General features: G+C 37.4%; 1 protein-coding gene and 1 pseudogene across 4 annotated transcripts; both read left to right on the forward strand.

Moving 5' to 3' along the window:
• The first annotated feature begins 1418 nt into the window (after positions 1–1418).
• LOC148869022 (P-loop NTPase domain-containing protein LPA1 homolog 2-like) lies at positions 1419–9581 on the forward strand. 3 transcript variants are annotated; one of them, XM_088967226.1, is made up of 6 exons: positions 1419–1860; positions 2209–2379; positions 3233–3567; positions 5420–5501; positions 5948–6364; positions 7235–9581. In XM_088967226.1, exons 2-6 carry the CDS (start codon positions 2230–2232, stop codon positions 8057–8059), a joined length of 1809 nt encoding a protein of 602 aa, XP_088823352.1. In that variant the 5' UTR covers positions 1419–1860; positions 2209–2229; the 3' UTR covers positions 8060–9581. The 3 variants fall into 3 exon arrangements, with proteins under 3 accessions (XP_088823352.1, XP_088823351.1, XP_088823353.1); XM_088967225.1 differs by having other exon boundaries at positions 1553–1860; positions 2195–2379; XM_088967227.1 differs by having other exon boundaries at positions 1553–1860; positions 2229–2379.
• Positions 8183–9581, forward strand: LOC148869023 (P-loop NTPase domain-containing protein LPA1 homolog 1-like; annotated as a pseudogene). Its single transcript, XR_016107255.1, has 2 exons — positions 8183–8209; positions 8838–9581. The product of XR_016107255.1 is annotated as a P-loop NTPase domain-containing protein LPA1 homolog 1-like (transcript).
• Positions 9582–14164: the final 4583 nt, after the last annotated feature.

The raw sequence follows: 14164 nt of genomic DNA on the forward strand, positions 1-14164 counted from the left end.
TAGAACCTGTTCCATCTGATAATATTGGGTTTTCAGTAGTTTTTTTTTTTTTTTTTTTTTTTTTTTTTTTTTTTTTTTTTTTTTTTTTTTTTAACACCATAGATTGACCAATTGGCTAAGAGGAATGAACCAGTGCCCTGTCTATTGAGATGGAAAATCGGTTCAAACCTCTGAATCGGGTTTATAAACACTGATTAGAAGAAATAGACCGCACCTTCGGTTCTTAGTTACTTAACATTTCGCCCGGTCTGAACAAGCTGATTGGCCAATTAACCGGTCAGACCATGACCCATTCAGCTTTATGGTTTCCTTCTATCCGGTCCGAATCCGACAACAATTATCGCCATCCATAGATTTTGGATCTTTTAGACTTTTAACATATTTTTATTACCTTGTTTACTTTATTTTGTTAAGTTTGGGCCACAGACTTTGAGTATTTTGACTAATGAGCTTGCATGTTCTTCCAATCTGGGTTAAAATTACTAAATTAGGCCCAATATGAAAAATTGTTAAAAGAGCCCAACCCGAGCTAATCCTCACAACCCAAAGTCCATAACTCTATATACCTTTATTATGTCAGGAGCCCGACCACAAAAGCGGGTTAGGGTCCCTGACCCGACTTAGAAGGCAGACTGACACGGCCTGACCTGAAGTTATCACGGGGCCACTTATTTTCAAACCAATACTTTGAAATTAATATTGATTCAGACGGTTAAACCATTCAAATCATTTAAATCAGACAGTTAAACATGTATTTTTAAGAAAAACCATTGACTTAATTAAAGACCAATTGACCCGGGTGGTTGAACCATTCACCCATCCGACCCGTGGTCAACATTGACCTGAATATTTAGAGGGCCTTAACCCGCCCGACCCGATTGCCACGTTAAATGTCTAACTGCAACCAAGGGACCAACAACTTGGAGAGAAACAAAGATCGTGTACTGAAAAACCGAGTACAGCATCTGTCGTTGCATAAATATAAAAATCTTCTCGTTGCACCATGTTTTCAACGCAAATCAGACGGCAACCTTCATAATTCCGTTCCGTGCAACACTTTTGGTAATTTACGTTCTTCCGCACGGCGAAGCCAACAAACGAAACGAGCATCTTAAAACCCGGTACGGAATTGCTCCTCTTCCTTTTCTTTCACTTGTGTAGTTGTCTTTACTCTTTGCTTACAATGTACGTGATAGACCAGGTTCCATGTGCTGGCAATTCACGCTTGGTACCGTGGTTGCAAAGCCTGATCCATCACTGGTTATAGATTCCAATCCATTGGGTTTTCTGACTGGGTCTACAACTTTGTCTGAATTACGCTGCCTCTCATATCGGAATTTGATGAACGAACGACGAAGGTTTGGTCTAGGTGATAGGTCTCTTCTTATACGGTTATAACGAGATCCAAAAAGCTCAAGATTCTCTGTACAACAGACCTCAATGTTTCAAAGAATTACATAACATGCCATTCCCCGAAATCGGCGGCAAGGGTGGTCGATTTCGCGGGTCTTCCACCTCTAAATAGGAGGAAGCGGTGCGACCGTGGATTTTTAAATTAAAATTTTGTTAAAGGTGTTGAATTCAATTAACAATATTTAGAGAGAAGCTGAGGCAGGAAGAAGAAGAGACAGAAACGAAGACAAGGAGAAGAGAGAGAGAGAAGGTGTGTGCGAGAGAGAGAGAGAGAGACTCGTGGAGCCTCGTTTTCTGTGATGCCTGAAATCAGTGACAGGCAATGGCGAGAGCATGTTCGGAGCTCTCCAAATGGCAGATCGAAGCTCTAGAAAACCCTAACTACATTACATGTCGTACGGTGTTCGCCCTTCATCGTTCAAGAATGCGATTAATTTAGATTTCTAGGTACGGCTGGTTTTTCGCTTTTTGCGTCTCTCGTCCGCCTTGTGATTGCATGGAGTTTTGGTCTGCATTGTTAGATTTTACGATTTTTTTTTTCTGTTTTCGTCGTCTTAATCTCAAGTTTTGATTTTACGGAGTTTTTTTTTTTCTTCCGGAAGTTCTTTTTGAAATTTGGCGAGCTTAATGCTTCAAGCATTCTATTAGTTTGAACCTCTGATGAAAAACGCTGCCGTTTTCCTTTCTTTTTGGGGTAGTTATTTGTGGTTCTGCATGAAAGTTTTCTGTTAGCTGATGTTCGGTAGCTGTTGCTTTCTTTAATTTTAACTGTTATTTTCAGGCTCTTTTTTATAGGGATTATTTCTTTTCGTCAGAATGCCGGAAGCGACTAAATTGTTGTATATAGTCGTCTTGGACGACGGAGAGAAGAAAGAAGGAAGAGGAAACAACTCCTTCCGATACACCAGACCCGTGCTACAGAGCACTCTGCAGCTCATGGGATGCAAAGCTCGACATGCCTTTAAGGTAATAACGATAAATTTTGCTGTTTTTGTTTACAATGTCTTCTGTTCTATGTCTCTATAATTAATTTCAATTTGATTTGATTTAAATGCTAAGTCTTGGTCTGGAGAGTCGGGACCTACGGGCTCAATTCTTGAGTCCAGGATCTCTTTCTGTTCATACCTGTAATTTCCGTTTGTGTGGATAATTCCTGAATAAAGTTGCAAGGTGGTATATTGGTATACCATTTGGACCTACAAACATCCGAAAGAAATTTTATGTGAACAAAATAGGCTCTAATCTGTGATAGCTGTCTCCATTTGGCAATCGGTTTCTAAGGTTCTCCTTCCTTTTTCCCTCCCTTAGCTCCCTGTACATGAGCGCCGTGGTCAAGGTTTCATGAGAGTCAAGGCCTTTTCCTTGTTCTCTTAATATTTCATTACAAGTAGGAAAGAAGTGTCTGCAATGAATCTTATCTTCCAATATACCTAACTTATTTTGCGGGCTCTGATATTTTATAATACCTTATCGCCAGTTCGCCACCATTTGAACTTTTTTTTTTTTTTTTTGCAAACTCTAAAATTATAAGCGTTCATGATTTATATTTTGCGGGCTCTGATATTTTATAATACCTTATCGCCAGTTCGCCACATTTGAACTTTTTTTTTTTTTTTTTGCGAACTCTGAAATTATAAGCGTTCATGATTTATATTTTCCGGCCTTCTACATGATTGTTTTTGAGATTATCCTTTCCTTGGAGAGTTTAGCATTTCCTAACTTATTGTTTAATTTATTTTGATTCTTTATTGTTTCTTTCTTAATATAGGGTAAAAAATATTTTAGTTCTTTCTGATTTTCCTCATTCTGATACTGCCAGATTAGTAGGAAGGTTTTTGAAGTAATGAGAAGCGAATGTTCTGGTGATGCTTTGTCTTCAGTGGGGATGGAAATTGCGGGCTTAGATGTTTTGGAAGGTTATTCTAAGAAGGAAAATGGCCAGCGAGCAGGTGGTTTCTTGGATAAAGGAACGGTTGACAACCATTTGGTTTCTGAGAAAGATGACGGATATAATAGTAAACCATTTGAGCTCTACAAAAGACAGACAACTCTTTTTGTTAAAAGAGAGACGTTCTTGAATGTTGTTTGTGATTCTCTCGCCCTATACAAGTATGTAGGTCCAAATCAGAGGGCTGACTTGCTTTTGGCGTGCAGGTACAACATCCTTTTTTCTTCTGGTATTTGAAACAACATTCTATTCTCCAACTTAGAATGGATTTATAGGTATTTATAATCTTAATGTATCCTGCTGTTTCTTTTTGCTTGGTCTTTGTAAATTCACTTTTTTCCTAATTTTGAAGTCCTGTATGTGGCAGTTAAACTTGTAAAGTGTTTTCAATGGCTGGCTCTTTATGCTACATCAAAATTATGATTTTTTTTTTCTCTTTATTTATTTATTTATTTCTTTTGGGTTGGGGGAGGAGGCATCTATATGGGTTGATGCATGATGGATATGGGTTTGCATTATGGATCTGGGTTTAGCTTTTCCAGTAACTATAATACTGGACCTGGGAGAAGCATTTCACAGTTGTCAATAGGAACAATGGAATTACAGTATGCATTTATTAAGAATACAAATATAAATGCATCTGTTGCACATATGCCAGTGAATTCCTTGGGCATTAAATGTAATAGTCCACGGTTGTGATGCCACATTATTGTGTTCTATATGTGTCTTCAGCCACTAACGACCTGACTAACACTAAATTTTCTATCAAAATAGAGAAAAGGATGCATACAGAGTTGAAAATAACATATATTATAACTTTTGAAAATTTTAATTGCTGATAAAATGTCTAGAATATACCTATTTATAATTACTTTTCCACTTACCTTTTTCATACAACAAAAGTAGCACTGTGTCAGTTCATCAGCAGTTACTTTTTTTTTTGTCAATTTCGTACAACAAAAGCATCTTAACCCATGCTGAATTGAAGTGCACATTTTAGATCCTGGACCAGTGAGACCAAGATACTGTAATGCTTAGATATGGATTTGGAACTATGGATGTGGATAGGAGAAATGAAGATGCAATTCTTTGTTTCTCAAAAGTCAAAACCCAATACATGGATATGGATACAGAGTGGAATCAGGGGTTGTGGAGTTGTGAGGCATAAGTTGCTTATTTCTATTAAGAACATCCTAAGAATTTTAACACACTGTTGTTAATGAAAGGAAAAGGAAAAGCAAGCAGTTACTAGAATTGATTAGTGACTCTCTCATTTCCAACTAATACTTGTTAGTTCCTAAAATTGTACAATTGTCATAATAAGTTGCCTAAAAATCTAAGTATACACATACATTGATGGCACATTACATATCTATTCATGAGTACTTAGATAGCATAGAAATAAAGCAACTTGCCATTATGTATTCTCTCTGAAAATGCCTTGTTGATTATAACTCTTCCATAAAGCAAGGAAAGAGAGATTAAGGAAAGACATCAAACTATCATTTACTTTTGCTGAAGAAGAGAAAAAGCGAAAAATAAGGAAAAAACCAACTCCCTGAAAAAAAAATACACTATATTCATTCAATCTTAAAAGAAAATGTAAGCTATCCACAAGTTGTGTTGCTTGTAACTGTGTCAACTGTCAACCGTACACATTTTAAGAGACTATCATAGAACTGAATTTCTCAAAACAGGAAATAAACTGAATTTATGGAATGGGAGTATATCATCAATCAACTTGAATCTAATCATTGAACTTGTTTTGATTATTACCTGTAACTATGTCAACTGTACAAGGTTGAAAAAACTACAATAGAAGTGATGGGACTGAATTGCTGGAATCAGGAAATAAATTTAAATTGTGGAATGAGAAAATCAATGGCTTTCAATCTATGAATTATGGCTTACATCCATGGGCATTGCACTTTTTTTGGCTCCAAACTTCTATCCCCCAACCCTGCAATTAAAATTTTGTCCAGATATGAATTCAGTATTCTTTTATCATATTTATTCATGTTCTTTGTCTTCATCTAATGTTCTCTTTTCTTCTTGTAGAATCCGAGAAAGAAAGGAATCTGTGACTGTGTTGTTGTGTGGGACAAGTGGGTGTGGCAAATCTACCTTGTCTGCTTTGCTGGTATTCTACACTTTCCCTGAAGAGGCATTTTTTTCTATAATTTGAATGTAGAAAGTTGATTATTATTTCTTATTTCTTCTCATTTTTTGCTAAACCTAACAATTATTTATTTGATAAAAAAATTAATTTGAATTAGGATATGATATGCTGAAGGTGTAAACAGGAATACTTGGGATCAGTCAACCCTATTGGAAACATAAAAAGTTTAACATGAATGTAACATCTATGATATTTCTTCTAAACCCAATAGTTTCTTTCGCATTACATGTCTACTCTTACAACACAACAAAATGACAAATAGTCCTTCCCAGAACTTGTTCGTACAAATTTACATTTGGTGTATGCCATTCTTTATTTAACATCTAATTCACACATTCAGCCTGTAGATATGTAATTTCTATGCATTTTTAGTTAGAAATTTGAGCCTTAAGCATGTTTTCTCACAGGGTAGCAGGTTGGGCATCACAACTGTAATTTCTACAGATTCAATTAGGCACATGATGCGTAGCTTTGTTGATGAAAAGCAAAACCCATTACTCTGGGCATCTACATATCATGCTGGGGAGTTCCTGGATCCAGTGGCAGTTGCAGTAGCAAATAGCAAACGGAAAGCAAGGAAATTAGCACATGTTTCTTACTCACAGTCCAAGGATGAAGTCTCTAATGGAACTGGACCTGATACCAGGACACCGGATGTAGGTCCCAGTACTACTGAACTGATTGGAACAAAACAAATGGTGATTGGTGGATTTAAAGCACAAAGTGAGATGGTAATTGACAGTCTTGATCGGTTGATAACTGCATGGGAAGAAAGAAAAGAATCAGTAGTTGTTGAGGGTGTTCACTTAAGCCTCAACTTTGTGGTGAGTAAATTCTGTTGGAAATGAATAATCTTTGTACTCCCTTCTCTTTCTTACTGTTTTTTATGTCCCTAAAGGAAAAAGGTAGGGAAAGGAAGGGAAATGTAGGGGAACCTTTACAAACTTTGTATAGATTTTCCTAGCTTTCCCTTCCTTTCCCTATATTTTCCTTCAAACCAAACATAGCCTAAACAAATGGTTCTTGAGGGATGAATAGGATAAATCCAATTGTTCTTTTAATCTTATTATTATATTGATGAAACTTTCTATCAAATGGTAGTGATTGACTGATCATTTAGTTGGAATTAAATTATGAATTTCTTCTTTTAATTTTCTATTAATTGGTGAAAAGGGAGATTGTTACATAATATTATTTAGTGCAATTGTTTTTTGTAACATAAAACTATGCTTCTTTTGTTCTTTGAATACTCGGTGGCAAGTACTTGTATAAATATATACCACGGCCTGCCTTTCAATGAATCACACCTAGAAAATTGGGTAAGTTAAGGATGAGCTGCTATTGAGACAACCAATCCATTTCATTCTTTTGGATTGTCAAAGGAAAGGAGACAATGAACAATAGAAAAAAGATCTGTTAAATTCCTGGTTACTTATTATTATTATTATTTCTTTCCCCTAACTTCCCTCTGTGAAACGATGGATTCTGTGCATGGCTTTATATCCAACATTATATGGTTGTTAAATATGGTTTAACTTAATCTCCTGGTAGACTTGATTTCAGCCGAACTAAGCCAATTAAGGGGTGAGGGGTGGGGGTGGGGGGCAAAAGAGATCATTTCAGTTTTCCAGAGTTCTGCAGTAGTGTAGCATAATTTGGATGTTCTGACTGCAATTAATTTTCTGACTTGCCAGATGGGGCTTATGAAAAAGCATCCTTCAATAATTCCATTCATGATTTACATCACAAATGAGGATAAACACTTGGAGAGATTTGCAGTCCGTGCAAAGTACATGACACTAGACCCAGCCAAAAATAAATATGTGAAATATATCCGCAATATCAGAACAATACAAGAGTATCTCTGCAACCGTGCCGATAAGCATCTGGTTCCCAAAATAAACAATACCAATGTTGACAGGAGTGTTGCAGCCATCCATGCTACAGTCTTTAGCTGTCTTCGCAGACGTGAAGCAGGGGAACAGTTGTATGACTCTGCTACAAACACTGTTGCTGTGGTTCAAGAGGAGTACAGAAATCAGTGTGCTGCCAACTCATTAAGTTCCAAGGGGATGTTTCAACTGATCCAGAGAATAGGGTCTTCTAGGCATCTAATGGCTCTTCTCAATATTGATGGCTCTGTGGCGAAGGCTTGGCCTGTAGATTCAATTGTTGATAGTGGCAAATTGATCACGTCCCCTGAGAAAGGCATAGGAACTCCTATGTATGGACCCTTACAGATTGATAAGGCGGAACCAGTTAACCTTCAATTTGGTAGCTTTGGAATTAGTGCTTGGCCCAGTGATATAGGTGGTACAAGTCACACCGGAAGTGTTGATGAATCAAGGGCTGATGAGACTGGGAGCAGATATCATTCTTCATGCTGCAGCTCTCCACGGATATCTGATGGACCTGCCAAAGAGGTATCACCTACTCTCTTGACTCGGTCACTATTTGTTTTATGCTGGATTATATTTGAATTACTTTCACTTGGAAGATGGAAGCATCTCAAAAACTAATGTTTTATCTCCGCTTTGAGATGATCTGTAAGTACCAATTCTTTTTTCATTTTTTTGCTGCAATTCTTAATCCCGTACTTTCAGACATTTTTACTTCTTTCCAAAGGAAAAATAAATAAATAAATGGAATTCTTGTCGAATTCTGTTACTGTAAGTGACTAGGTGTTTGAGTCTATAAGACTATAAGCCATTACCCAAACTTGGTTCCAGTTATTTGGGGTCTTTCGAGGGGTACTGGAACTACAAATTCAGCTTGAGGCAATTTAGCTTACTTGTATGTGGGTCACACGCCATCCTTTTTCTGGTCATCCCAACAGTTTGAGGTCAGACCATTTTAAATCTCTTTCAAGCTTTTTTTATGGTTTTGATATATATCTTTGAATGACCTTAAACGGAAGGCAGCTGATTCAAATGCACATCGGCATCAGCAGCCTTGGTTTATACAACTATATTAATTCGTCTTCCTTCTGTTACTGTTGGGACCTTTTTCTTTTTTTCGTAGAAAACTGCTGTCTCTTTGGTGGCATGATTTGGTTTTCTAGATTGAGGCTTGTCGCTTGAGTGAATTTGCTCCTAGATGTTGGCTGAATATTTGGATCTGATTTATTATTGCATTAACCAAGGTTTTAAAAACTGGACCGGACATGGAACCGTTTTGGCCACCGGTTCCTGGACAGCCTGTTCTGATTTAAAAAATTAAAAAAATAATAAAATAGAAAAACAGCCAAAACCATTGTCAGGGTCAATGGGTTGATGGTTTGACCACCTGGGTCAGCAGATTGCTGATCAAGTCAACGGTTTTTTGCCCAAGAACGATTTTAAGGTGAAATGAAACCGGTTGCCTGAATGTTTCTGGGTCAACCGGTCTGACCATCCAGTCCGGTCTGGTTTCCAAAACCATGGCATTAACTATTAATTATTTTCTCAGATGGAGGGTTCAGTAGATGAGGAATCAACAAAATCTGATGAAGAATATGAGGATCTTGCCATTCGAGATGGGTTGGAGAATGGATACTGGTCGGATGATGAGGATTCCAATATGGAACTTGTGCCTCCCCACAAGGACCTAACAACTGACGAGGGAGAAAGTCTAAGAGAAAAGTACAAGAAGAATTTAGATATGTTCATGAAAACCAGTATTGAGGCGACGGCAGAGCCACCATGCTCTTACTCTATTCTCGTGGAGAAAAACCAGAAGAGCCCACTGGCTGCTGGCAATGCCAAAATGAGAAAACGCTCACTCAGCATTCCAGCTTTTGGAAAACAAGGATCGTTGGTCAATGTCAATGGGCCCATCCTCTCTGGAGCACGATAGATGTAGCGAAATGCTTTTGTTTTTTCTTGTCTTTGTTTTTTAATCTCTGAGGCTTTTGTAGAGCGCTCCCAGCTGGGTTATCGAGGCATCTTAGGTTTATTGTTTTCTTTTTTCACGTTGTAAGTTCTATTATTTTCTATTCTATTTCTTTCTCTACTTGTAAATATAGTTCTGATGTCCCAAGTATGGACTTCGCCCTGTTTATTATCTCGTTTTATTGTTTTTTTTTTTTTTCTAATAACCCAGTGGGCTGGACTGGTATTGTGCTGGTGAGATATTGTGTGCAATTATCATGAACGATGTTAACTAATACTATGGAAGATCGCTGAATAAGCCAAACCACATTTTGTAGCCCGATCTCGGACTGGCCTATTTCTATCGGAATTAATATGTATTTGGGACTGCTATTCATGCGTTGGGATTCTTTTCAAGTCAAGCAAGAACTCTACACTGAAAACATGGGAGTGCTGCCGCACATTGGGAATATCTCTTCCCACGAATTTGACATAAAAATGGGGAGATATTCCCAATGTGCGGCTGGGTACTAGGAGATCCGGGTTCGCTATTCATGGTCTTATTGGTTTGGACTTTGGAGCGAGGTATCGGAGATTTGTTACCACGTGGAAATTTTTGGCATTTTTTTTCTTTGGAGTTGATTGTTTTAGTTCCAAATAAAGAGTAATCACTTTTCAGAATGAGTTTTGACGGAAAAAAAAAAAGAAAAAAGTTCCGAAGACATACATTTATAACTGAAAATGATTCTTATATTCACAACTTATCAGAATTAATTCCCTTAAAGCATACTAAATGCAGCATAACATCTGAGATGAAACAATGTGGCGGGTAGTTGTACCGGTAGCATTTTAGATGAAACAATGTGGGCTTTCTACTTTCTAGTAGTGTGAGTGGGGACTGATAAGATACAATCATACAAGTAGTAGTCAATAAATCAACTGGTTTCTGTTTTTTTTTTTTTTTTTTTTTTTTTGTCTTGTCATTTTAGGATTCAAAATATTGGTAAAGTACTAATTTATATTAACAAGGGTTGGAAATGGATTGCTATACGTTTTGATTAAGCATGTATACGGTGTAGGGCGCAACTTGGGTGGCCCAGCCCAAGCCTGAAACCGACCAGCCCAATTTTACATGGGCTGGGCTCAGATTTTTAGACCTTGGACTGGGCCCTGGCCTAGTCCTAGTGCAAATCTGGCCTAAGTCCAATCCAATTATACACATTCATACATATATGATATATGTAAATGCATGCATACATGTATAATTTTAAAGCTGGTTCATTGACCAATACAAGCCTGGCCCAGGCCTGAGTCCAACCTGAGTGCATCAAATTACAATGCGGGGTGGGAAGACAGGGCTCAATCTGGGCTTGGCCTTAAGCCTAAATTTTAGGATTGGGCTTGGGTTGATCATAAATCTCACCCAACTTGCACCCATAATACAGTGGAAAGATTTGGATATTTATCAAAATATTAAAGATTGAAACGACCATGAATAAGATATATATATATATATATTAGATAGGTGTGCAAGTCAGCCAAGGTCATGGGCTGGGTTTATGGTCTCAGGCCCAACCCTAAGATTTGGACCTCAGGCCCAACCCTAAGATTTGGACCTAAGGCCCAAGCCTAGATTGAGCCTGAGGTCAAGCCTGATCTTCCCAATTCAAGCCTAGCCTGCACTGTAATTTGATGCATTGAGGTTGGATTCAGGCCGGTATGGGCTTAGATTGGTTAATGAGCCCATTCTAAAATTACATGTATGTATGTATTATATAGGTTTGACTATCATATTGGAAAGACATGATACTAAGAAAAATTTACAGCCAATCAACTGGTATCATAGAAAAACTTCCTTTTTACAAGTGTTTTTCCAGAAACTCTAACATGTGTCCAGGATGAAGAAGCTTGGAATGGAAATATGTTGAAAAAACAGTCATCTACATTTACTAAAACCCACCCATAGTTTATATTTTATTGAAACCAATTTATTTAATCCTTCTGTTAAGAATCCTTTGTATTTTTGTTTAAAAATGGTAAAGTGACCATATAAATAGAGTGGAAAATGTTTAAGGGCATGGGTCCATGCTTTTTTATTCCAAAAGTGTCCTTAAAACTACATATCAAGCTTATAGAAAGAAACAAGGTTTGATTTTCATATCTATCAAAGAATGTTTGGCTTCAGCAGAATGAAAAAGAGAGAACAATGGCAACTAGGGTTTCTTTGTCAGCAATTTGTCTTCTTTCTTCAAATAGACAACAAATTTTACCAAATAGAGTATGTGTTTGGTTCTGTTTACGTTTTTTTTCATTCAACGTTTATACTTTATTTTCTTGCAAAATCAAGAAAGATAATAATTACAACCATTTATGACAAATAGGTGCCACTAGGCTCCACATCGGCATAACAGTGAAAAAACATCTGACTGTTTGTGGAAGCTTTAAACAATAACTTCCCCAAACGGTAGGCATGCACAAAAACTGAAGTCCACTTTTGCCATTCTCGATGCATATAGAAGAGAAGAGAGGAAAACTGCTGAAGTGGCACCTATGTGGCAGTGTTTGAGTTGTTGCCTGCATTTTACTAGGGACAAGAGGGATGTTTCCATTTATCTTTTCTGTAGATTCAATTTGTTTAAAGGGATGTTAAGGTCAAAACTGTTATTTTCCACTTCCATTAGGTCAATTAATTGCAAACCATAGGGTGTGTTTTAGTAAAATTCAAGTTAAAGGGTAGGCTTTAATAAACCTATGAAATTACAGCTGTTTTAGTAAGTAACCCTTAAGAAAATAAAACAAATATAAACCATTCCGCCAACATGTGATCTGTATCGACCCATATCAACCAAAACAAGTAAAATACAGTGCGATATGAATGATTTCAACCAACAACCATATCCCTACGATTATATGGATGATTTATAGTGAGCATATTGTATTGATACTTTGAATCTTACTCTTTTTTTAAGGGTATTTTAGATCATGCTTTGGGTACAAGGGGAGCATATAAGTAGGGTTTTCAATTCACTTGACATTCAGCTGGTAAAAGTATTTTGCTTTTATATCTGGTAAAGTATGCTTGCAATTCAGAAGTCGAACACAAAAAACTTCAGGATTTTTTTTCCAGTTTTTAGGAAAATCCATGATCTATTAATACAAAGAAAAAGCATCATATATCCAACAACAAACCAATATATCTATGCGTCTTAAGCATCAAAATATGTAGATTTATAATTTATTATTGAATTTTAAAAGCTTAAATGATTGTATTATTGTTTTCCTTTCGGGCTCCCATGAGTTTCGACCAATACAAGTTGAATAAGACGTGATACAAACGATTTGGGCACCAAAGCCACTCCACTTATGTGACGTGCCTGTCTCTATTATAATTGATCGATTGAATTAAGTATATAGTATTGATTTAAACCTTGCCTCTTTTAGTGGTGGGGATTGGGGAAGCATGTAATTAGTTTTTTTTTTTTTAATTCATTTGGGTATCAGCTGGTAAAATTAAGACTATTACATAGTAATAGCCAACATACATCTGGTAGACACAGCCCTCCATGATGACATCTAAACATGACGGGGAATTGATGGTGACCAAAGAGCTATCAGAATCGGAAGACGATGAAGTCCGTTAGTGATAATGTTTATAGTGGCAACGGGAGTTCAGTCAAGTCACCAGAAGGCAGGAAGCCCACAGAGAATGAAGATGCCCAAGCCAGACAGATCTCTTGGGCTTGACGAGGTGGAGCAGGAGGAGAGTGAATCTCAACAGTGTGGAAGGATCATTTCAGATTGGGTGGTGGCAAATATTAGATCAACTTCTTCGGTGTATCTTTCGGACACGAAGAGGAAGTTCTGGCACAACTCTCGGCAATTGAAAAGCGTAACAACGGTGAAGGAGATGAAGCATTAAATGCCTTATGCACAAAGCACTAAAGTTGAACATAGAAAAAGAAGGCTGAGATGGACCCTACAAGAGGGGAGCAACAACGGTGGTGTTGGGGGTGGAGGACAAATTACATGATGTAACAAGGTAGAACTAGGGGAGCCAGAAGGGGATGAGGAACTTTTTCTAGTAGCTCTTGATGAAGCTCAAAATCATGTTTTACCGAAGCAAGGAGCTGATTTTACATGGAACGATTTCAGAAAGCACCCAATACTATCTAAGCAAAACAAGTTTTTAATCGACAACAGATAGGAAGAACTATCCTTGAGGTTATCCAGGAGGTTATGACCAGTCTCGGATCATCATCCCATTTGCATTCAGGTTGGTAACTTTAGCAGGACACCAGCTCCTTTCATATCGAAACTAATGAAATTCGGGTTACCTAACTTCAAGGAGAAGATAGCTGAATGGTGGCAATAGTCTGAAGCTTTGGGGGCACGAATGGAGAGATTTGAAAACAAGCTGTAACAGTTGAAAACTTGTATTTCAAAAGTAGAATGAGGTGGGTTGGATCTATCACATAAAAGACAAAATGTTGGAGCCATAAAAAACTGGGCGCCAAAGAGGAATAACAACTCTCACTCATTAAGAGAGGCTGGGTTGGGATAAGGCCAAATATGAGGTCTCTAGGCTGACTAGAATGGAAGAGATTCTTGGTGGCAAAAATCAATGGTGCAATGGCTAAAGAGGGTGATAAAAACACAACTTTTTCCCACAAAATAGCCAACGCAAGGAGATATAACAAAATTTTTAAAATTCAAGTGGGAGAATAACATGGTTTTTAAAAACGAATCAGCGACCAAACCAGTCAGGGGTCTGGTTAC

Source organism: Nelumbo lutea, chromosome 2 (assembly GCF_056320005.1).
Source record: "Nelumbo lutea isolate HS-2025 chromosome 2, American lotus-T2T, whole genome shotgun sequence".
Classification (NCBI taxonomy): domain Eukaryota; kingdom Viridiplantae; phylum Streptophyta; class Magnoliopsida; order Proteales; family Nelumbonaceae; genus Nelumbo; species Nelumbo lutea.